Consider the following 25,162-nt stretch of genomic DNA (forward strand, 5'->3'; position numbering starts at 1 on the left):
ATACAGGGTTCTTTAGAACATTTTTACTCCATTTACTCCCTTCTGATTTCTGTGGTATTGTTTTTGTTTTTGTTTTGTTTATTTCAATCAATGTTGTTGATTTTGTTTTTAGTCCCATAAAGCTTTATTATTCTCATTTTATATATTTAAGATCCTTTAGACTAATTTACATTTTTATCAATTATTTTATCTTCACTCTGTTCAACAATTTGAACATTCTTCCTATGTTTGAGAAATTCACGATCCTAGAAGTTTCCACTTCTTCACTTTAGGTATCAGATAATTATTTCCCAACCTCTCTCACAGCCAAGGCATGGACATGCCAACTAAAAGTGTGTAATCAGATGTACCTCTACCAGACTTTGACTTAGAAGCTAGTGAAGCGAAGAAGCAGGTCCAGAACAGATTCCCTTCAGGTTAGAGTGTCTTCACCTATATTCAAGGTCCAGAGGCATCAGTAACAGCATCTCTTGAAGAGCTGCTGGGATCGCAATACTGACAATGCTGAATGTACAATATTTGGTCTATGGTCATTTTTTCAAAATGGACCTTTATGATTTGGGGTCTGTGTGTGTGTGTGTGTGTGGTCTTAACTGTGACATGAGAAGAATGATATGACTAAATCTAATTAAGAACTCTTTTTGATTGCATTTTTCAATCATCCTGATGTTTGCATTCCAATTATAGTTTGTAAGTTATACTACCATCTGATTCTATACTCATTTATGATATATTCTGTGATATTGAACATCATTTCTTAGTCTCTAAAATGCTTTAACAAATTTTTAATGACTAACTTGTGGAAACAACTTTGGGAAAAACTCAAAAAGTGAACAGAAATAAATTATATGCTTATACCTATTACTCAGGATGATTAATTTGAGTATATTTCATTGCACGAACAACCTCTTAATGATCCATTATCTTTCAAATAATCAGCAAAGCAGCTACATATGAACAGGTATTTTTATAGATTCTCAGATAAATGATAAATTATAATGAAAGCACATAATACTACAATTCTAAGATATAGCTGTGAGCAGTAGAAATTGATATCTAGAAATCTTTCTTTGCAAATAAATCATAATGCCATTTTAAACAGAATTGTAACCGCAATTTTAAATTATTTTGAATATAGTTCTTATGTTTTATATTTCCACATCAGAACTGAGAAGTAAAGTAAATTGGGAGATGACCTGAATCATAGTGTTCACGTTTCTCTTTTGTATTTAAGTTTTGCTTAACATTCATTTTATGTTGTTTATTTACTCAAGATTATGAAAAGGAGTTAATCATTTAAGCAGATTCAGATCTTCAAAAATCATGTTTTTGGGGGCAAATGAAATTATTGCACAAACATGATTGCATAATAGAGAAATGTAAAACTGAATGGTAACTCTATTTAACACACAAAAAAGCATACATTGTACCTACTTAAGAAATAGAAGTCGTATATCCTAAAGAAAATGTTAATTTGGAAACAAGATATGGAAAACCTGGTTTATATATCTCTGCATTACAGGCATTATACTTTTGTTCCTTTAAGTAAAAGATTTAGATCTTAAAAGTTTGCAAAAACTAGCACAATATTAAAGACAGGTGATATTTCATTTATCTTTATCTTGGGTATAACAGCAAAAAATATACTTAATTAAAAAACAGAAATAAGAATTCAGAAACAGGGAATCATACAAGCAGTATAATATTGGTTGTTTATTTCAAATATGAGGAAGAGAATTGACTAAATATATTTGGTGTAGAATTGTGGCATAATTGGTGTTTTAACCTTAAGAATCACTGATGTTTCTCTGATGTCAACAGCAGAATGCTTGTCCTAAGAGCAAAGTAACCTGTGGGCTCTGTACTCAGCACTTCAGCTGTCTATGGAGAGGAAGTGCTGTGGGTCTATTTTTGCAATAAAAGCAAGAACATATCGCCCTCTAGTGTTGAAAAAGCTAGGAGATTGAAGGATTGTTCAGAAGTACAGAAAGAATACATTTTAAAAAGCAAATGTCTTATTTTCTCTCTTCAAATAAATGTGATATACCAATATTTAGGTTAACGTCTTGAATTCTAGAAACACAAATGCCAAACATGATTGATTAACCTATTTGTATGGCCCGTGTTATAGGAACTGCTAACTAGATTGAGAATAAATTATTTCTTTTTAATATTTTACTGTAAAATTTTTTTTAAATTATATTACATTTTATTGTAGTTGTAAGCTTTATGAATTAGTTATAATACTTTATAACCTAGTATTTATAATAACTTTACTTATATTATAAAAATTAGTTGTAAGTATTCTTTTAATTGTTAAAAAGGTATTGAATACAATTCTGTAGCATGGGTCACTCAATTAGCAGAGGTATGGGTCCTTTGTAGCCAGAGTCTATGCCTAGAGAAAAATATTTTCCCTTCTCTGAAATGCAAGGCTGAGGATTATGTGAAAATTTTATTAGAAAAAGTCATCTAGAAAATAAAAATAGGAAGTTAATGATTAAGGCAGAAAGAACAACATGTATCACTGTATTAATAAAATGAAAGACTGACACAAAGTAAATTCTGGGGGAAAATATACCAATATTAATATAATCCAATTTCTCCAGACTTCCACTGTCTGTAGGTACACATGGGCTCTGGTTAATAATAAAGCACCTACATTATTGGCTCTTCTCTCTCGTCACAGTCATTTCAGTGCCCTTCAAGGTTTCATCTGTGCTTGTCAAATGGTAGGTCCATCCTGCCTTTCCTGCCTGTCACCAATCTCACTGCACAGAAATCACTGAATGTGTCTCAGCAAGACCACTGCTGCGGGCACCCACCATGGAAACACTAGTGCACATGCAGAGTTGTGCCTTCCTATACCCCCAGTGCTCTATGTGCATGAGGGTCTTGAACAAATTTTGCAAATCAACTCAGGCAAATGGGTGGATGCATGTCTGCTGCTCCTTGAAGACTCAGGTTGATCAGAGATGCCAGTGCCTATCTCAGGGGTAGACAAAATTTTGACATTTGGGGATCCTGCCACCCTTTTTAATCCAAGTACTGTATTTTTCATTTCCATAACAGATGAATATGAATTTGGTATTGTAAAAGAATTATTTACATATATCTTCTGACAAATTTGGACTCATCAGAAACAATTGATGCATCATAAAATTTTAGTTATAAGTAAACTTAGAGATAATTTGGTGCAATTGATTTTCCAATTTTCAAAATCTTAGGTTTGAAAATGAGATCATTGTTCCAACAGAACTATTACAAATATACTAACATGGAATATAAATTTAAATGATTTAGTCAAGATTATTAAGTTTCAACTATGTGTCTAATTTAGTATTGGTTTATGCTTGAGGGGAGGGAAAGTAGTTTAGTGTGAAAAGAGAAGTTTAATAAACAGACTAGTCTATTGAAAATGTACCCACAATCATCTTGGGAAGACTTAAATACGTTTAACAAAAATGTAAAGGTATCACAAGAAAATATATGGACGACATATTCTTCAGCTATTTAGAGGAAGAAGGGTTATCAGTGATCAGAATGAATAGGGAAGGCTTATTATTCACAAAATTATAGAATTCTAGAGTTTGAAGCAATCTTAATGTTATCAAATTCACCTCCTTTTAAATTTTCTACTTAGATTTTTTGTGCTTTTCAAAAATATACTTCATGGTTCCTGCAGAAAATTCAAATGATATAGAAAAGTATAAGAAAGACATAGATGATCAATCTCTTAATGAGTATCCTTTCAAATCTCCCCTTTTTAATGGATACATAGAAGTAGAAAGATAAACAGCTACATTTCTTTAGTTTCCCAATGACGAAATTGAAGCTCAGACTTTTTCTCCCACCCCACAATTTTCTGGAGAAGATAACATTTGAGTTATTCCTTGAGGTAGAGAAAAAAGTTTAATATATGCAAGATGTGAATAAGTTGCTGATTTAGCATAAATCAGCATTGTTTCATGCATGAGACAAAGACTCTTTGCTTGACCAAACTCTAAGCAGGCTTCTTAACATTCTCCCAGGTGTGCACTTGCTTGCAAAATCTAGTTTTCACAAGAATCCTGTTCACTCAGTTTACCCAGAACCCCTTCACCCCCACCTCGATACCTGATCACCCTCAGTATCCAATCAGTTTCCTCATCCTCCACCGTCCCCCAGACGATGTCTCATAACCCCAGCCTGTCTTTAGCAAGAATCCCGTTAGGCAGTTTTAGCTAGAACCTCCCTTACATAGAATGTTTCCTCTTAGTAATTTTCCACTCACTGACTCCCACTCTGATTCTTGGCTATAAATTCCTACTGGCCCATACTGTATTCGGAGTTGAGCCCATCTCTCTCCACCACTATAAAACCCCATTGCAGTGGTCCCTATACCTATCACAGTGGTCTTGAGTAAAGTCCGCCTGACCACCATTAAGTGTCATTGAATGTTTTTTTGTTAACATATGACTTACAAGGTGGTCTACAGGGTGCTGAAGATTCAATTCTGAATAAATCACAGTCCCTGGCTTCATGGGAATTCATGAGTAATTAAATTTAAACTCATTTAAACTAACGTTTGCAAGGCAGGGGAGGGAGAGTGATTTTCTTGTTGTGGCTTTATCTAAACTGAATCTCTAAAAGTGAAACAGAGCTGGTCAAACTTAGAAATAGGAGAGACAGCATTGGTCATTCCAGAACTGCAAATGGGTCAACATGTAAAGTGCAGGAATAACAAGATGAAAGAATTTTGCAAAAGAAAACCTTCAAAAAGTTTGACTTTAAAGGCGCAGAGAAAGATTAAGGCAGTAGCTAGGGCTGCGGTAGGGGGCAACTGTGAGAGGAACTTGTATGAACACAGGTGTGAGTTAAATTTGTGAAGAGGATTATAGTCTTAAACTAAAATAAATACAGGACGGGCAGATAGACTTAAATTAGTGAGCAAATGGTGGCGACTAAAGCCATTCAGATATTAAAATATTGTAATTGCCAGACAAAACATATGCAAACGCTGTTTATAGTGAATTACTAACATGATTATCCCCAGTTTTTAACTAAATCCTCAGAAAAGAGAGGTTAAAGTTCTAGAAAAGACTTAGGGGTGAAAGGAAATAAAATAACTTTAAAAGAGATATATATTTTCCACAGAACCAGGAAGCAAGTAAGTAAGTAAAATGATACTTCCTTAGGTTTGGGAAACATTGATGAGAGTCAGTTTGGCTCCTTGGGTGATGTTTAGCTGGTTCAACCCTCACTTTCTATTTTCTTTGTAGTGTAAATTGAGGAGTTAGGTGGTGGGTCTACCAGGTTTAAAAAGTTATTGAAATCATCAGAGTGTATATAGTTGGGGGAAAAGAAATGAGAAAAACAATGATGGATATAAGAAGGACTTCTCAATCACGTGTTCCTTTTATTATAATTAGTTATGTTATAATTTTAAGTTAAAAGGTAGGATAAAAATTATGTTTGTCGTGTAATCACAGCTACATAAAACCAGATTACAAACTACATATCGAGAAGACACTAGGAAGAAATATATGAGAGGTTTTTGTTAAGCAATGTTCATTTCATTTTTATTTTCCTAGGTTTTAAAATTTTTCATGCTTTTGTAATGAGATTTATTTAATAACTTGCACAAAGAAAGTAGTAGTGTCAGTTTTAAAAAATTTTTTCATTTCACCTTTGTAGATGAGACAATTTATAGAAAAAGAGCCTACTTTTGAGAGAAAATGGTTAAGATTATATCTAAATAAGGAAGCAAACCATTGTATTTCCTCAGTCATCTTTTGTAGCTCCCATGTAAATTGTTTATATGGAGAGAAAATAAAATGGTGATAGGAAATGGAAATATTTTCACATAGATTGGCTGATTAATGGCCACTTCACAGTAAATTCGTTAGCACAAGTTTTATATCCAGTGTTAAAAAAGTAAAAAAAGACTTTCTAGAAATGAAAGAAAAATAGATAGTAAATAGAGAAGAAATTAAGAACAAATGAAAGCAAAATAAGTTAGGTTTTTTATTTTTTTATGATGAGATGATATACAGCTGAATTTGTAGATGTACCTGGAAAATAGTAGGCTGTTAATAAAGGTTGATACATTTATGTGTTGAATGAATGTTGGATGAATGCCTTTGCTTCTTACCTAAAGGAGAAAATAGAAGCATATCCAAAATTGAATTTTAGACAGCTTATCTGGTCCTAGTTTGATTTTGAATACCCCATTGTAAATATTACCCCGAAATCTAGACAAAAATGAGACAGGTGCCACAGATCTATCCAAAGTCATCCCAAGTTTCTAAGGGAGTTGTCTGGATTTCAGGAATCTTTAGGAAAGATACAGGCATTTCAAAGTGGTTTAATTCTACTTAATTCTGGACCATACTGGAAATATCATTATTTCGATAGTGTTAAGGGCAAAAAATCAATAATGAAAATTTAAATATAAATACAAACAGTTTTACACAATGATTATTTTACTAGATCACCCCACTTGGTCACAAATAGCATTTCTGCTACTCTATCTAGAAATCTTATGTGGTAAAGCAGAATAAATATCCATTTAGTATTTTCCTTCTCAAAGTTCCCATGTTTTTCTGATAAACAAGATAAATATATAGATATTTATAGTTTGATTTTAATAAAAATGGATCCTTTTTGAAAAATCATATTGTTTCTCTGCTTTAGAAAACAAGACCTAGGAAAATGGTAAATAGGCACTATATATATCTCTAAGAAATGATGAGAAAAGAAATCAAATGAAATTTACTTTTCTATTAACTGAGTTGCCTTTTGAAGTGTGAATATAGCTGATAGCTCAGAGCTATGTACCTAGTATAATATGATGTTACAATATACTATGGTGGTAGTAATGTTATCATTATGTTTGAAATGACACTTTTAGGAGTTGTACTGATAAAAATGCACACTTGAGGACTGAAATAAGTGTATATTATGTCACTGAAATCAAGAAAATATGAAATGTATAAAAGTTAAGTAATAGTCAACTGATTATTTACAAGGGTAGAAAATATCCTTATTGCAGAAAATCATAAAATAAGTATACTTCTTTGATTTTGAGTAAATATAACAATTACTCATCACTTTACATCTTTATTTGAAAGAAGTTATATATGCGGCTTTGGTTGTTGTCAAGAATAACATCACAATACTTTGTGTCCTGGAAGCTGAAAGGAGTGCCAAGTGACCAAACTACATGTCAACCAACCAATTCCTAGTCTCAAGTTCTGTTGAGTCAATAGCGGATATTTTCAGGAACCACTTGGAATCATAGGAGACTACATTCATCTACAGCTAAAACGTCTGCAGTATTTATAAAACCAGGTTAAACGATTTGAATTATATGTGCTCTCTTGAGTAGTGTTTCACAAAAACTTTTGACCCTGACTCAGAATAAAAAATAATCTTGCATTGGGACCCAGAACACAAATAAATACACACACACACACACACACACACACACACCAAACATGTTTCCTAAAGCACTATTTACCTTTACACTTCATGAAGTACATCAATATTTCTATTCTCATCTATTTTCTTTTCTTTCATGTGGTGTTGACCTATAATTTGAAAACAAAAAAGAGTATCTCTCTTGAAATATGGTTATAAATTTTGGAATTCTCCCCTGGAGATTGAAGGTGCCATTAATATACTTGAGTGAATGGTTAACTGTGTACATAGCACAGTTTTTAATTAAAAACACTGCTTTATTTATATGAAATATAAGCTAATTCTTCATAATATTCCTAAGGGCAAACAAAATCTCATGAAGCATGTAGAAATGGGATACTTGATAAAATGTTTTCCCCCCATGTATTATGAAAAGTCAAAGGTGGTCAAATTATTGCAATTCTTATGTCACCCCAACTTACAACACAGCTTCTTTTGATCTGATCCAATTCACTTATAGATGTTTTCTGCATTTTTGTTAGATATTTTTAGCTTTGAATATCTGAATTTTTAAAGTTGAAATAAAACTTGCCAATATCTGGGTTAAAGTACTTAATTACAGTAACTGTTAAGAGTTTGGTTTCAACTAACTTAATTTTTATTTTTCTCATCAGTGCAACTGTGAGAAAATAGAACTCTAGCATCACAAATCACTCCTGGTCTAATCTCAGTCTTTTTCCTACACCCTCTAAACCTCAATTTCTTCATTTAAAAATAAACTAATAATGGCTAAACAGGTTGATGAATGCAAAGAAAGTAGCATAATGACTGGCAAGTAGTAGCTACTCATTAAATGCTGGTAAATAATTTCTCTTTTTTTTTCAATTTCAGCTGAACTTTAAGAGCCTCTTGGATGGTCTGTATAGTTCATCAGTTCATGTTCAAGAAAGAAACAATCACACATACAGTCATTGCAGTTCTTAGCCCCTGGCTTACTTCTGAATTTCCTTCTTGCCAAAAATCACTCTAGTACATGCAGTTCCTTTGTTCACTAATTTCTCTGCTGCTACCTGATATTACTAAAAATTTACAATGATTGAGACCCCTTGGTAAATGGACTTTGCAGACTATTTTAGAAAATCTATAAACACAGTTTGGAAATAAGTCAAAGAGCGATTTTAAAACAGATACACAGAACAATAATTATTCATACTATCTAATCTTAAAAGAGGGAAATTCTGGGAACTATTTATTCCACTACTATTGATATGATGAGTCACACTTGAAAGATTAGAAGTTAAAAGAAAGAAAAAGAAGAGTGAGAACAAGGAAAGCAGCACCTAAAAAAAACCTTGCTTTTTTTCTCATCAAAGTCTGCACAGGGATCACAGAACTGGAATTTCGGGATATATTGTTGCCAAAATAATGAGAAGGTCTCCCTTTCCAAATTTTTAACAATAGATTTATTAGGATATGTGAAAGCCAGATTCAGCAGAATTGGGATCAAAGTCTATTTAACTTGCTTGGTATGGTGCTTGAGGAAATATCAGTTCTTCAGAGATGCAGTTTACTCAGTCATCCACACATTTGTCCATTCATTCGGTAACAAAAGACCAACATCATGGTGGAAGGGGAAAGCGGACAAAGTGCTCCTGTTTGTGCCAGTTCGTTGCTAACTGGTCTCAGGTTCATCCTTCACAATGCATTTTATTAAGGTAAAATTAAAATTTAACATATCACCTAGACTCCTTAAAAACACATGCCACATAATTTTTAGACTTTTGGAGCAGCATTTTAATGTCTTCACCATTATCTTTAAATGAATATTCTTAATTTTATATGACTCATTTAACATACATGTGTCTTTAAAAATAATCTCGATTGTCTTATTTGACCTTACCAAGATGCTTAAGTTGGCGTTCCTACCTCCTTGCACTTTGCCTTGCCTTTTTTTTTTTTTTTTTAAATGGTCACAGTACTAGATAGGCATATAGAAAATCTACTTTTCCTCCTCTGTGTTTCTCCTTTACACTCGCACTACTATCACACTCATAACACTTCCAACACAAGGTGTGTGAGGTTCTCCCACACACACCAAGCAGTGCTTTGTGACTCCAGCCAGGCGTCCTACAATTCAAATTTGACACTAACTGGAGTTAGCACAGACCCCATAGGTTAGGGGCTCAGTCCCATAAGACTGCTCCCCTCTTCAGATCCAATCACAAGTAGTAGGTCCCTGGCTCTGTCCAACTTGGCTACAGATCGGAGGTCCCCATGACGCCCCACCTTGGATTTGATTATTTGCTAAAACAGAACTCAAGGAAACACCTACTTAGTTTTACCAGTTTATTATATGATAAAGGATACAGATGAACAACTAGATGAAGAGATCCACAGTCCTGAGAGTAGGACCTTCTGTCCTCACAGAGCTGGAGGTGTGTCACCCTCCCAGTGAGTGGATGTGTTCCCAAACCTGGAAGCTCTCCAAACGGAGTACTTTGGGGGGTTTTATAGAGGCTTCATTGCATTGGCGTGATCAGTCATTTCTAGCCCCTCTCCACTTCCTAGAGGATAGGGCTGGGCTGAAAGTTCCAAGCTTCTAACTATTGTTTGGTCTTTCTGGTGCCCAGCTCCCATCCAGGAACCCACTAACTGTTGCCTCTGAAGCTGACTCCAGCCTGTGTACCCTGATACTGAATTAAGTCTCTGAGACAGAATTTTGGGTGAAGTAGAAAAGAATAGCTTTATTGCTTTGCCAGGCAAAGGGAGCCACAGTGGGCTAATACCCTCAAAACTGTGTGTCCCAACCTGGAGTAAGGGGTTTAGTGGTAGTGGTTCAAAGAGAGCATGATCAGCTCATGGACATTCTTCTGATTGGTTGGTGGTGAGGTGAGTGGGAGTCAGCATCATCAACCTTCTGATTCCAACAGACTGGGGTCTACGGTTATGTTAACCGTTAACTTCTCCCGCCTGGTAGGGATTTCAGTATTTGCAAAACAGTTCAAAGATATAGTGTGTATCCCTTGTTGGGGAACCAGGACCTTGCCCCAAGCCTGCACTATTGTTTCTCTTGAGTGTTGTTTCTCCCTTGTCTTGTACCCCCTCCCTTCCCTAATGAACAATTGCTGGAACCTGCCGGTTGGAACTCAGGGAAGGTCATGGAGGCTGAATGAAGACTATTTCCTGTAATCAAATAAATGGGGGGCACAGGAAAGCTTTTGTGCCCAGTAGCCCCACAGGGTCCTGCTCGTATCACCTCATTAGGACGAAAGACACTTGTATCACCAAGGAAATTACAAGGGATTTAGGAGCTCTGTGCCAGGAACTGGGGGCAGAGATCAATATACATTGTTGGGGCTCAGGGCAGCCACCCCAAATGTGCCAAAGTGGCATATTGATTATTTGGAATTAAAGTTACTTAAGAAACAGCCAGTGCGAGAAGAACACTCTACCTCTACTTTGTCTCCAGAAATTAGGAAATACTCTCCCATGTGAAAGGTACCTTCCCTGAAGCAGGAAGTAAGGAGACATCTTTATGACCAGAGATAGGGAATTCAGAGTAGAGAAGGCTGTGTAAACAAACTGCTTAGATTCTACACGAACTACTACCCAAGCCCAAGTGTCTTTGTCTTGTCAATTACTCTCAAATTTATTGCTTCTTTGCCTAAAAGCTGCTTGCTTTGGTCACTTCTTTTTTTTTTTTACATCTTTATTGGAGTATAATTGCTTTACAATGGTGTGTTAGTTTCTGCTTTATAACAAAGTGAATCAGTTATGCATATACATATGTTCCCATATCTCTTCCCTCTTGCATCTCCCTCCCTCCCACCCTCCCTACCCCACCCCTCTAGGTGGTCACAAAGCACCGAGCTGATCTCCCTGTGCTATGCGGCTGCTTCCCACTAGCTATCTATTTTACCTTTGGTAGTGTATATATGTCCATGCCACTCTCTCACTTTGTCACAGCTTACCCTTCCCCCTTGCCATATCCTCAAGTCCATTCTCTAGTAGGTCTGTGTCTTTATTCCCGTCTTACCCCTAGGTTCTTCATGACATTTTTTTTTTCTTAGATTCCATATATATGTGTAAGCATATGGTATTTGTCTTTCTCTTTCTCATTTACTTCACTCTGTATGACAGACTCTAGGTCCATCCACCTTACTACAAATCACTCAATTTCGTTTCTTTTTATGGCTGAGTAATAATCCATTGTATATATGTGCGACATCTTTATCCATTCATACGATGAACACTTAGGTTGTTTCCATCTCCTGGCTATTGTAAATAGAGCTGCAATGAACATTTTGGTACATGACTCTTTTTGAATTATGGTTTTCTCAGGGTATATGCCCAGTAGTGGGATTGCTGGGTCATATGGTAGTTCTATTTGTAGTTTTTTAAGTAACCTCCATACTGTTCTCCATAGTGGCTGTACCAATTCACATTCCCACCAGCAGTGGAAGAGTGTTCCCTTTCCTTCACACCCTCTTCAGCATTTATTGTTTCGAAATTTTTTTGATCTAGTTCTGTGAAAAATGCCAGTGGTAGTTTGATACGGATTGCATTGAATCAGTAGATTGCTTTGGGTAGTAGAGTCATTTTCACAATGTTGATTCTTCCAATCCAAAAACATGGTATATCTCGCCATCTATTTGTATCATCTTTAATTTCTTTCATCAGTGTCTTATAATTTTCTGCATACAGGTCTTTTGTCTCCTTAGGTAGGTTTATTCCTAGATGTTTTATTCCTTTTGTTGCAATGGTAAATGGGAGTGTTTTCTTGATTTCACTTTCAGATTTTTCATCATTAGTGTATAGGAATGCCAGAGATTTCTGTGCATTAATTTTGTATCCTGTTACTTTACCAAATTCATTGATTATCTCTAGTAGTTTTCTGGTAGCATCTTTAGGATTCTCTATGTATATTGTCACGTCATCTGCAAACAGCGACAGCTTTACTTCTTCTTTTCTGATTTGGATTCCTTTTATTTCCTTTTCTTTGATTGCTGTGGCTAAAACTTCCAATATTGAATAAGAGTGGTGAGAGTGGGCAACCTTGTCTTGTTCCTTATCTTAATGGAAATGGTTTCAGTTTTTCAGTTTTTCACCATTGAGGATGATGTTGGCTGTGGGTTTGTCATATATGGCCTTTATTATGTTGAGGAAAGTTCCCTCTATGCCTACTTTCTGCAGGGTTTTTATCATAAATGGGTGTTGAATTTTGTCAAAAGCTTTCTCTGCATCTATTGAGATGATCATATGGTTTTTCTCCTTCAATTTGTTAATATGGTTAATCACATTGATAGATTTGCGTATATTGAAGAATCCTTGCATTCCTGGAATAAACCCCACTTGATCATGGTGTATGATCCTTTTAATGTGCTGTTGGATTCTGTTTGCTAGTATTTTGTTGAGGATTTTTGCATCTATGTTCATCAGTGATATTGGCCTGTAGTTTTCTTTCTTTGTGACATCCTTGTCTGGTTTTGGTATCAAGGTGATGGTGGCCTCGTAGAATGAGTTTGGGAGTGTTCCTCCCTCTGCTATATTTTGGAAGAGTTTGAGAAGAATAGGTGTTAGCTCTTCTCTAAATGTTTGATAGAATTCGCCTGTGAAGCCATCTGGTCCTGGGCTTTTGTTTGTTGGAAGATTTTTAATCACAGTTTCAATTTCAGTGTTTGTGATTGGTCTGTTCATATTTTCTATTTCTTCCTGATTCAGTCTTGGCAGTTTGTGCATTTCTAAGAATTTGTCCATTTCTTCCAGGTTGTCCATTTTATTGGCATAGAGTTGCTTGTAGTAATCTCTCATGATCCTCTGTATTTCTGCAGTGTCAGTTGTTACTTCTCCTTTTTCATTTCTGATTCTATTGATTTGAGTCTTCTCCCTTTTTTTCTTGATGAGTCTGGCTAATGGTTTATCAATTTTGTTTATCTTCTCAAAGAACCAGCTTTTAGTTTTATTGATCTTTGCTATAATTTCCTTCATTTCTTTTTCATTTATTTCTGATCTGATCTTTATGATTTCTTTCCTTCTGCTAACTTGGGGGTTTTTTTGTTCTTCTTTCTCTAGTTGCTTTAGGTGCAACGTTAGGTTGTTTATTCGAGATGTTTCCTGTTCCATAAGGTAGGATTGTATTGCTATAAACTTCCCTCTTAGAAATGCTTTGGCTGCATCCCATAGGTTTTGAGTTGTCGTGTCTCCATTGTCATTTGTTTCTAGGTATTTTTTGATTTCCTCTTTGATTTCTTCAGTGATCACTTCGTTATTAAGTAGTGTATTGTTTAGCCTCCATGTGTTTGTATTTTTTACAGCTCTTTTCCTGTAATTGATATCTAGTCTCATACCATTGTGGTCGGAAAAGATACTTGACACAATTTCAATTTTCTTAAATTTACCAAGGCTTTATCTGTGAACCAAGGTATGATCTATCCTGGAGAATGTTCCATGTGCACTTGAGAAAAATGTGTATTCTGTTGTTTTTGGATGGAATGTCCTATAAATATCAATTAAGTCCATCTTGTTTAATGTTATCATGTAAAGCTTGTGTTTCCTTATTTAATTTCCTTTTGGATGATCTGTCCATTGGTGAAAGTGGGGTGTTAAAGACTCCTACTATGAATGTGTTACTGTCAATTTCCCCTTTTATGGATGTTAGTATTTGCCTTATGCATTGAGGTGCTCCTATGTTGGGTGCATAAATATTTACAATTTTTATATCTTCTTCTTGGATCGATCCCTTAATCATTATGTAGTGTCCTTCTTTGTCTCTTCTGATAGTCCTTATTTTAAAGTCTATTTTGTCTGATATGAGAATTGCTACTCCAGCTTTCTTTTGGTTTCCATTTGCATGGAATATCTTTTTCCATCCCCTTACTTTCAGTCTGTATGTGTCTCTAGGTCTGAAGTGGGTCTCTTGTAGACAGCATATATATGGGTCTTGTTTTTGTATCCATTCAGCCAATCTGTGTCTTTTGGTGGGAGCATTTAGTCCATTTACATTTAAGGTAATTATCGATATGTATGTTCCTATTCCCATTTTCTAAATTGTTTTGGGTTCGTTATTATAGGACTTTTCCTTCTCTTGTGTTTTTGTCTAGAGAAGTTCCTTTAGCATTTGTTGTAAAGCTGGTTTGGTGGTGCTGAACTCTCTCAGCTTTTGCTTGTCTGTAAAGGTTTTAATTTCTCCATCAAATCTGAATGAGATCCTTGCTGGGTAGAGTAATCTTGGTTGCAGGTTTTTCTCCTTCATCACTTTCAGTATGTCCTGCCACTCCCTTCTGGCTTGTAGAGTTTCTGCTGAGAGATCAGCTGTTAACCTTATGGGGATTCCCTTGTGTGTTATTTGTTGTTTTTCCCTTGCTGCTTTTAATATGCTTTCTTTGTATTTAGTTTTTGACAGTTTGATTAATATGTGTCTTGGCGTATTTCTCCTTGAATTTATCCTGTATGGGACTCTCTGTGCTTCCTGGACTTGATTAACGATTTCCTTTCCCATATTAGGGAAGTTTTCAACTATAATCTCTTCAAATATTTTCTCAGTCCCTTTCTTTTTCTCTTCTTCTTCTGGAACCCCTATAATTCGAATGTTGGTGCGTTTAATGTTGTCCCAGAGGTCTCTGAGACTGTCCTCAGTTCTTTTCATTCTTTTTTCTTTATTCTGCTCTGCAGTAGTTATTTCCACTATTTTATCTTCCAGGTCACTTATCCGTTCTTCTGCCTCATTTATTCTGCTATTGATCCCATCTAGAGTATTTTTCATTTCATTTATTGTGTTGTTCATCATTGTCTGTTTCATCTTTATTTCTTCTAGGTCCTTGTTAACTGCTTCTTGCATTTTGTCCATTCTATTTCCAAGATTTTGGATCATCTTTACTATCATTATTCTGAACTCTTTTTCAGGTAGACTGCCTATTTCCTCTTCATTTGTTAGGTCTGGTGGGTTTTTATCCTGCTCCTTCATCTGCTGTGTGTTTTTCTGTCTTCTCATTTTGCTTATCTTACTGTGATTGGGTTCACCTTTTTGCAGGCTGCAAGAAAAAAAAACGGATGGATAGAACCCTAGGACAAATGGTGAAAGCAAAGCTATACAGACAAAATCTCACACAGAAGCATACACATACACACTCACAAAAAGAGGAAAAGGGGAAAAAATAATAAATCTTGCTCTCCTCAATTTGGGATGATTCGTTGTCTATTCAGGTATTCCACAGATGCAGGGTACATCAAGTTGATTGTGCAGATTTAATCCACTGCTCCTGAGGCTGCTGGGAGAGATTTCCCTTTCTCTTTGTTCGCACAGCTCCCGGGGCTCAGCTTTGGATTTGGCCCTGCCTCTGCGTGTAGGTCACTGGAGGGCGTGTGTCCTTTGTCCAGACAGGACGGGGTTAAAGGAGCCGCTTATCCGGGGACTCTGGCTCACTCAGGCCAGGGGGAGGGAGGGGTACGGAGTGCGGGGCGAGCCTGCGGCATCAGAGGCCGGCGTGACGTCGCGCCGGCGTGACGTCACACCAGCCTGAGGCGCACCGTGCGTTCTACCGGGGAAGTTCTCCCTGAATCCCAGGACCCTGGCAGTGGCGGACTGCACAGCCTCCCCGGAAGGGAGGTGTGGATAGTGACCTGTGCTCACACACAGGCTTCTTGGTGGCGGCAGCAGCAGCCTTAGCGTCTCATGCCCGTCTCTCGGGTCTGCGCTGTTAGCCGTGGCTCACGCCCGTCTCTGGAGCTTCAGTAAGCAGCGCTCTTAATCTCCTCTGCTCGTGCACCAGGAAACAAAGAGGGAAGAAAAAGTCTCTTGTCTCTTCAGCAGGTCCAGACCTTTTCCCGGACTCCCTCTCGGCTAGCCCTGGTGCACTAACTCCCTGCAGGCTGTGTTCACGCCGACTGAAGCCCGAGCCTCAGCTCCCAGCCCCGCCCGCCCCAGCCAGTGAGCAGACAAGCCTCTCGGGCTGGTGAGTGCTGGTCGGCACCGATGCTCTGTGCGGGAATCTCTCTGCTTTGCCCTCCGCGCCCCTGTTGCTGCGCTCTCCTCCGCGGCCTCGAAGCTTTCCCCCTCCGCCACCCGCAGTCTCCGCCCGCGAAGGGGCTTCCTAGTGTGTGGGAACCTTTTTTCCTTCACAGCTCCCTCCCACTGGTGCAGGTACCGTCCCTATTCTTTTGTCTTCGTTTTTTCTTTTTTCTTTTACCTTACCCAGGTACATGGGGAGTTTCTTGCCTTTTGGGAGGTCTGAGGTCTTCTGCCAGCGTTCAGTAGGTGTTCTGTAGGAGTTGTTCCACGTGTAGATGTATTTCTGATGTATCTGTGGGGAGGAAGGTGATCTCCGCGTCTTACTCTTCCGCCATCTTCCCCCCTCCTCCTTTGGTCACTTCTTATGTCCTGTATCTATGAGTCCTCCATACGTATGAAATTAACTTTGTTTTTCTCCTGCTTTCTTTCTTTCTTTTCTTTTTTTTTCATTTTAATTGTTAGAACACCCCAATGAACCAAGTGAACTAGGGGGGAAATTTTTCCCCTCCCCAAATATATATACTATATCTCTGGCATACCATATCATTTCTTATTTCAGGCATAGGACATAAGTAAATTTCCTTGTTACATTATCTTTTATTGCTCAGGCTTCCTCACCTCCACTGGCCAGTTTTTGCTAGGGAAGAATAAACAGGAGGATTGAATGGGAGGTATAACTCATTCAATTAACACACACACACATACACGCACACAAACACAGAGTGAAACATATATCTACAGTGGTGGTAATCTGCATCTATCATTCTTCTAACTGAATATTAATTTTAAATAAATGTCACATTTAAATTTTATTTATTCTTTTGGTTGGCAGATTCTAGTTCCATATGCTTATTTCCTTTTCACTATTGCATATTAGAATGAGCTGTTCTAATATGCAAAACTGACATCTCATACTTTGTATATTCAAAAATAAAAGTCACATATTTGATGTCAGAATAGATAAGGATTTAACAAATATTAACTTAGCATGCACTTAGTTTCTTTTCAAATTCCTGATTGAATGCATTCTGAAAATACTAAACAAACCACCAAAGTATGTGGATTAGATTTCTACTTTTGTGGAGTGATGCGGGGGTGGAGTGTGGTGGGGTGGGAGTGGGACTGATTCCATGTCTCCTTAAATGGATTTTTTAATCAAATACATGAGCTTGGAGAAGTCTGGGAAGGAATATAATAAAGACTGGATAACTTTCTTTGGCAAATTCCAAATCTCTTTCAATATTTATTTTATATATATAATTTAATTTGATTTTTATTTTAAAATGTACTTTATGAACATTTTCAAACGTACATAAAAGTAGAGGGTAGACCATAATTGGTTTATATATTTTATACCAAACCTAAGCCTTTTTATCACTGTATTTTATTTCTTTTTAGTAAAATAATTCAATGTATTCAAAAGGAACAGAACTTTAAAAAAATTGAAAGGTTTTGGGGAGCAAATAATTATCTTAAAAATTATGTCTGATAAAAAAATAATTATCTTAAAAATTATGTATTAGTAAGTCCCTAGCATGTGGAGTTAATTTTCCTTTAAAGTGAATTTGAAATCACTGGAGAGATTTTTTAAATTGGCTCACTATTTCAAAGGGGAAAATTCAGGCCTACTTATATATTTGGAATCTGAAGAAGTAAAATGTTTGGTAGAAATTTAAAATTTTTAACTCATGTACTTTTGAGATTGTTTTAAATTTTTGTTTCCAAAATCTAAGACAAAAACAAATGTTATTTCAACTTATTGTTGATTTTTAAAATTTAAATTACTAAGTAGAAAAAATGTGTTTCAGAACATAAAAATAAAGCGATATAATACTATGTTTAATCATTTAATCTAATATTTTTTAATCATTATTCAGTTTCTTCAAATTAAAAAATAAAAAAGAAACTCACAAAATATTTGCAGTGTGATGGGATATACAACTCATATTACAAAACACTCTGATTTGATTGTCTATGATATAGTACATCAATAATACACACATTAAAGTATATGTATCATAGATTAAAAACATAACCTATTTTGGTTACTTTCCTAGGGACGCTATTTTGGTAAACTGGGAAATAGAAAATTCCATAATTAGTCTAACACAGTTTTGAGGAGAATGAAGAAAATTTGTATAGGAAGGAATTCACTAAAACTCAGAGTCAAAAATAATGGAAAATTATGTCCATTTGTGGTGAAGCAATTTGGAAAAGCTGGGGTTAATGCTTTTTAATTTTTTTTCTCTTTTTCTATTTATTTTTCTTTTTAAAAGAAATTGATAAGGGAAGTAGAACACTTGACTGTTGGACAAAATGTAATAATCGAAAACAATTTTAATTCTAATTAGAGAAATCAGCCAAATTTAGGAATGTGCTTTGAGAAAAACATGTCAAGATTTTTCTTCTCATCTAGGTTTCTGGCCTCTGTTTCATTAAAAAGATCTAAGATCCTCTTCTCATTTTGTTCTTTCTCCCATAGCTTCTCTCTCACTTTGCTTCTAAGAATGGTGAAAGAGAAATCCTCTCTATTTTGGCTGTTATGCTGAAGAAGGCCAGGTGTCTCCCTGTGACTTCAGAAAAGAATGTTACTAAAGAGAAAAACCTGTAACTACTATGTATTTGAGACAAAAGCATCCCCTCACCTTAAAACTCCAGATACCTCAGTAGATACTTAAAGGCATGTTAAGTGATACTTAAAAGCACTGCTCCAAACCCCACACGGGTACCTGATTTCCTAATTCTGTATGTATATAATGTCTACCAGCCTTGCAGAAGCAAGTTTTATGGTTTTAAAAAAGGTGGTTTTACCATTTATGATTTTATGGTTTTACCATAAGTTTTATGGTTTTACCATTGTACACTAAAACTTTATTTCTTACCTTTTTCTTTTTGAGGTGACTAGTTTGAAAAATGATCTCAATCAGTATTTCTATATAGATGGATATTTTGGCAAAATTAAATAGGGTCTGTGTTCTTGAAGACATGAAAAAAATCTACTACATTCTAAGTAATAAAATCTACACTGTAAACATTGGGTTATTAATATTTTAGCATATTAACATACTAAATTTATCTTTAATATGTGTGTTTCTTATATATCAGCACAGGTATACACGTAAATACTTATATTACTATTTTTGTTTTAGTCATTATATTTCTCCTCTTTTTCAGGTATTGTTTAGAGGACTCTACAGCAACCTTTGGTATTGGACATATTCAAAATCTCTTCAACTTTTACTTTCCTAGTCCAACTGTCTTCCAACTTTAACTTGCTTGCAATCCCATCAAACATTTTACATGGTTTGCAATGGTTACATGAACTTGTGGGAAGTAGCATTTGTACCATTTCATACTTTATTTATGATGGCACTTTAGGAAAAGAACTTGGAAAAAGCTTCCAAAGCAGTATTTTAAAAAAATGAATCTTGTTGTGAAGCTTCGGAGAAGTTTTCGAACATTGATTGTTCTCTTAGCCACCTTTTGCTTGGTGAGCATTGTCATTTCTGCCTATTTCCTCTACTCTGGCTATAAACAGGAAATGACACTTATGGAAACCACTGCAGCAGCAGAATGTACTGACATTAAAATTCTACCATATCGGTCAGTGGAGCTGAAGACAGTTAAACCTATTGATACATCCAAAACTGATCCTACTGTCCTCCTGTTTGTGGAGAGCCAGTACTCTCAACTTGGTCAAGATATTATCGCTATCTTGGAGTCCAGCCGATTTCAGTTCCATATGGTCATTGCCCCTGGCAAGGGAGACATACCCCCTCTAACAGATAATGGTAGAGGGAAATATATTTTAGTTATTTATGAAAATATTCTGAAGTATGTCAGCATGGACTCGTGGAATCGAGAGCTTTTAGAAAAATACTGTGTGGAATACAGTGTTAGTATAATTGGTTTTCATAAAGCCAATGAAAACAGCTCACCAAGTACACAATTAAAAGGTTTTCCATTAAACCTTTTCAATAATCTAGCTCTGAAGGACTGTTTTGTCAACCCTCAGTCTCCTTTGCTGCATATTACCAAAGCCCCTAAGGTTGAGAAAGGCCCTCTTCCTGGGGAAGACTGGACAATTTTCCAGTATAATCATTCAACCTACCAGCCTGTGCTTTTAACTCAATTACAGACAGAAAAATCCCTTTCATCATTCTCCAGTAAACCACTCTATGCGACAGTGATTCAGGATCTGGGGCTTCATGATGGAATTCAGCGAGTTCTCTTTGGCAACAACTTAAACTTTTGGCTGCACAAGCTCATCTTCATAGATGCCATCTCCTTCTTGTCAGGGAAGAGACTGACATTGTCTTTGGACAGGTATATCCTTGTGGACATTGATGATATCTTTGTTGGGAAGGAAGGAACAAGGATGAATGTCAAAGATGTAAAGGTAAGAACATTTATAAATCACATGATTATTTTTCTTTCACTAACTTTGTGGTATTGATGAAATAGAATTTTGAATATTTTAGACTTCTAATTACTCAAAACTTTACAATGCAGTAAATTTGAGATAAAATAAGCATTAAAAGTAAAACTTAAACTAAGCCTTAACCATTCCTCACCCACCCCTAAAATGCTTCAGAGGGGCATAGAACTAAAATATCCTAAAGAGTATTTGAACTTAATCTCCTTGCCTCTTTTAGATTTTACCCATCCCAGCCAGCACCCCATAGAACAGCCTCCATTACTCCACACATGTTGCAGTTTGTAGCAGTAAGACTAATACAGTCATGAAAATCTATCGCTGGACATATCCTCCTGCCCTACTTAGGTTTGACAATGGTGGTTAAAATATAAGATAGAGAAGCAGCCCAAGACTTTTATATAACAAGTAAGCATAGTGCTTGTCTATATATACATTTGTAAATATAGATATGAAAAAAAAAAGTTTTTAAGGGATGTGATATTGGACTTGACCTCAGGAGCTACCATCACTATCTCTATTATCACGTCATTTGGGGTAACACAGCAGTGTTAACTGGTAGCACTTCTAGGCTAAGGTGAAATTGGCTTCAGTATAACAAATTCACCCTGTAATTGCTATCAGATAAAGGAAAAGCCAAATATGTTTTACTAAGGTGGGTAGGTAATTCAGAGAATAATTCCCTTTTTTATCATCTTGATTCAAGATTTTCACTTGTGCCTATCTTGTTTTATATATAATTAAATTCTTTCTGTGAACAAGTAATTTTAGCAAGCATATAAACAAAAATAATAGAATACAGCTTAGAATAATAAAGGAACTAGAGATTGTTAAGATCATGTCATCTTTTTTGTATTTCTGCTGTTAGGCTTTTTATCCTCCAAGGATGAGACCTCAATATAACAGCTTTTTTTCCCCATCCTAACACCTTATGACCATTATAATAAAGTATTATTAAACCCAGTGAAATAAGTTAACTTTTTAAAAATCTTCAAATTACATGTGGACCAGTGAACTCTGTTTTTAATGAGCCACTGAATGAAGTATCACTTGACTGGGATCCAAATGTTTTATTTTGAGTATTGTTGTAAAGGGATTAAGTGATCCCTCTTGAATTCTGTCTAGATTTTTCTTTTTTTTTTTACTTACGCTTTTTTGTATTTACTATTCCTTTTAATTAATGTAAATTCTAGTTTTATTTATTTTTATTTATTTATTTATTTTTTCTTGCGGTACGCGGGCCTCTCACTGTTGTGGCCTCTCCCATTGTGGAGCACAGGCTCCGGACGCGCAGGCTCACCGGCCATGGCTCACGGACCCAGCCGCTCCGCGGCATGTGGGATCTTCCCAGACCGGGGCACGAACCTGTGTCCCCTGCATCGGCAGGCGGACTCGCAACCACTGCGCCACCAGGGAAGCCCTCTAGTTTTATTTTAATTTTAAAATCAAAAACTTAAGGCAAGGTCATGTGCTTCAAATGGTTCTCTGAGTGATTCCTATCCTGAAACCCTGAAAGGAAAAGTTTGCTAATTTTAGTCTAATAAACTGTATGAATTGAAAAAGTTCTTTATAACTCTTAACAAATTTTTCCGCCTCAAATTCAGCTCCATCACTTATTCTCAATAGAAAACAAATAGCTATTCACCACTACTCATCTAATATTCAAGGATTACTGAGGACTTCTTGAGTGACATAACCCCAAACAAAATAACAGAATACCAAAATTTAACAAAGGCTGGAATAATGCCACAGACAGATAAAGAATCGGAAAAGTTGCGTGTGTATATATATATATATGTATAGATATATATATAGTGTGTATGTATGTGCATATGTATACTAATTGTATATTCTATACACACACACACACACAAACACACACACATGTGCCCATGCTAAGTTAACTGTCACTTTGAAGAAAATACTCTTTTCTGCCCCTTTGGGTGTTGTATCTGGTTCTTGCTCAGAACTATTAACCAAAGAATATCAGAAACTTGACTGGAACTGAAATAACTTGTTGGGTTACTTATAGGTCAATAGAGAATACTGTTTTTCAATATAAAAATTATAGTTCTAGTCTTGGGAATTTGATTTCTCTTTTGACTCTTATTTTTTGGTTGAATATGATTCTGTGGGAAAGAATCTTGAACTGTGTGTAGAAAAGCTCTGCATACTACCAGTTCTTCATCCTCATGTTCCTTTTCTGGTGGTGTAAGATTTCTTTACACACTGATGGATGAGGAGAAATCCATCTTCCCTCAAAATCTCCCCCAAATTTTCCAGAGCGAGGGTATTGGATAGCTAGTGACATTTTTCTATATTATTCTAAATTAGAGAGTAGAAGTATGCTGTTCCTCAATAGAACAAATTGAGGAAAGCTGGAGGGTTAGGGTTGAAAAACCTTGGCTATGTGCATGATTGGACCTTCCCCAGGCCACTTCCACAATTGGAGTAGGAGCACAGAGCTGGGAGCAATCAACAACAAATTCAAACATGGCCTTGACTGCAGCACCACCGCACTCTATGGACAAAACATATACCCGCATATTATTATTTGAGCCAATTTTCTCACTTTGAGGTAGAGATTCTGGATCATACTGTTAAAGAATTAGTGTTTTTAAGGCACAGAATTTGATGCAGTGAAAAGAATGCAAGTTTTTCAACTGAACTTGAAAGTCCATATTCTTTCCACTACATGGTTCTGCCATATCTAAACTACAATATAGCTAGGTTTTTTTTTTTTTTTTTGAGATTTGTGTGCTTTAGCTTATTTCATCATGCCCTCATCTGACGAAAGCCACTGATATAGAAATTAATATGTTCATTTCTAAGGCAAGCAAAATTAAGCTCAGTTTCAGTAACTGTCATCTGACTGTTAAATTTCACTGTGTATCTAAAAATTCAAGATATGAGTGAAATTTAATGTATAGAAACTTGTAGAAACTAATTGTATTTTGAAAGATTGTGAAATAATGGCTATGAATGAAGTCAGAAAATATCGTCATGTTTTCACTTGTTAATATTTCTGTGTGGTCCTCAAGGCCATCATGAAAAGCTCTATTAGCAGGTTGACCTTCATCACCCTATGGAGGGTGATGTCTCATACACTTGAATTTACTCTTTCTTGGTTTTGAAAGCAGCTCTTGTTTTCATCATGGCCTTATGTGTAGGTAATGTTCATTCCCAAAGTGATATCAGTTGAGTGATAATGCATTTTTTAGAGAAAAGTAAAATAATCAAGGGCCATCCTGATTATTAAAAACTTAATTTAAAAAGTCTTCTTGCAGACCACTAACCTGATTTCTATGAACAGTGTTTTACCCTCGGTTGTTAACACTTGGTATAGTCATAGAAATTTGATAGAATTGAGAAAATATGTTCTTTTTTTCATAGTTTCCCTAAGACAGAATAAATGCTCTTTCTCGATGGTGAATGTAAGCTTCCACACTGGAAATGAAATCAAATATATTATTGATGCTATAAAGAATTCTGGTGCTTTCATCAGTTCTGTTGACCTGTCATTATTCTCTCTGTTGGCAACAAGTCACCATTATTAGCATTTTATATGTCTTTAGATTTCTTGAAGAAATGCATCCATTTATTCATTGGACATCTACTCTGTATAAGACTATATTTAAGACATTATCTGCCTGAGAAATCCAGACTTTATTTTAAGGTCCTATGTAATCCAGCTCAATTTACCTTTTCAACATCTATTCTTACTACTACTCAATACACACTGTTTCTGTTAGGCTGGCTCACGGTCTGTTCCCCTGCGATGGATTGATAGTGTTTACGTTCACCTCTTTTCTCAGCTTCTAAGCCTTCGCTAAAATACTTTCCTTGAATCTACTCATATTTCAAAAGCTATCTCAAGTCCAACTTCTTATGAGAAGGCAACAGATGCCCTAATGACCCAAGCTGAAACTGTGTCCTTAAATAATCACTGACCTTAACTGTCACTTATCATCTTCATGTACATGAGTCAACTCCAAAATTAGGTGGTGAAACAGTTTTTTCCCATACATCTAATTATGTCTCAACATATGTAATAAGTAATCTTAGACCTGATTTGAAAATATTATATTGACAATCATTACACTGTTTTTTAACTGTTTGGTGAGTGCAGAACTAATTAGTCTCAGAATTGAACTTACTACTTTAAAAATGAACAATTTAAGGATAGTTTTGAGTTTTGTCTCAAAACAAGTGATATGTATATTTTGAGTCAGAGGCAAAAATAGAGGGAAAAAAAAATCTATGTTATAAACCTGAAGTCCAAAATAAGTGGCTAGCTGGCTAATTCGTTTGACTCTTTC

The 25,162-nt window shown here is 35.8% G+C and overlaps 1 protein-coding gene across 1 annotated transcript in view; it reads left to right on the forward strand.

The window, feature by feature from the left end:
- Positions 1–25,162, forward strand: part of LOC103087464 (bifunctional heparan sulfate N-deacetylase/N-sulfotransferase 4) — a 281,711-nt gene that overhangs the window by 20,392 nt on the left and 236,157 nt on the right. The window contains exon 2 of the mRNA XM_007454855.1: positions 19,583–20,807. Within this exon, the coding sequence (XP_007454917.1) occupies positions 19,830–20,807 (978 nt within the window). The 5' untranslated portion in view covers positions 19,583–19,829. The remainder of the gene's footprint in view (positions 1–19,582; positions 20,808–25,162) is intronic.

Source organism: Lipotes vexillifer, unplaced genomic scaffold (genome assembly GCF_000442215.2).
Source record: "Lipotes vexillifer unplaced genomic scaffold, Lipotes_vexillifer_v1.1 scaffold577, whole genome shotgun sequence".
Classification (NCBI taxonomy): Eukaryota; Metazoa; Chordata; class Mammalia; order Artiodactyla; family Lipotidae; genus Lipotes; species Lipotes vexillifer.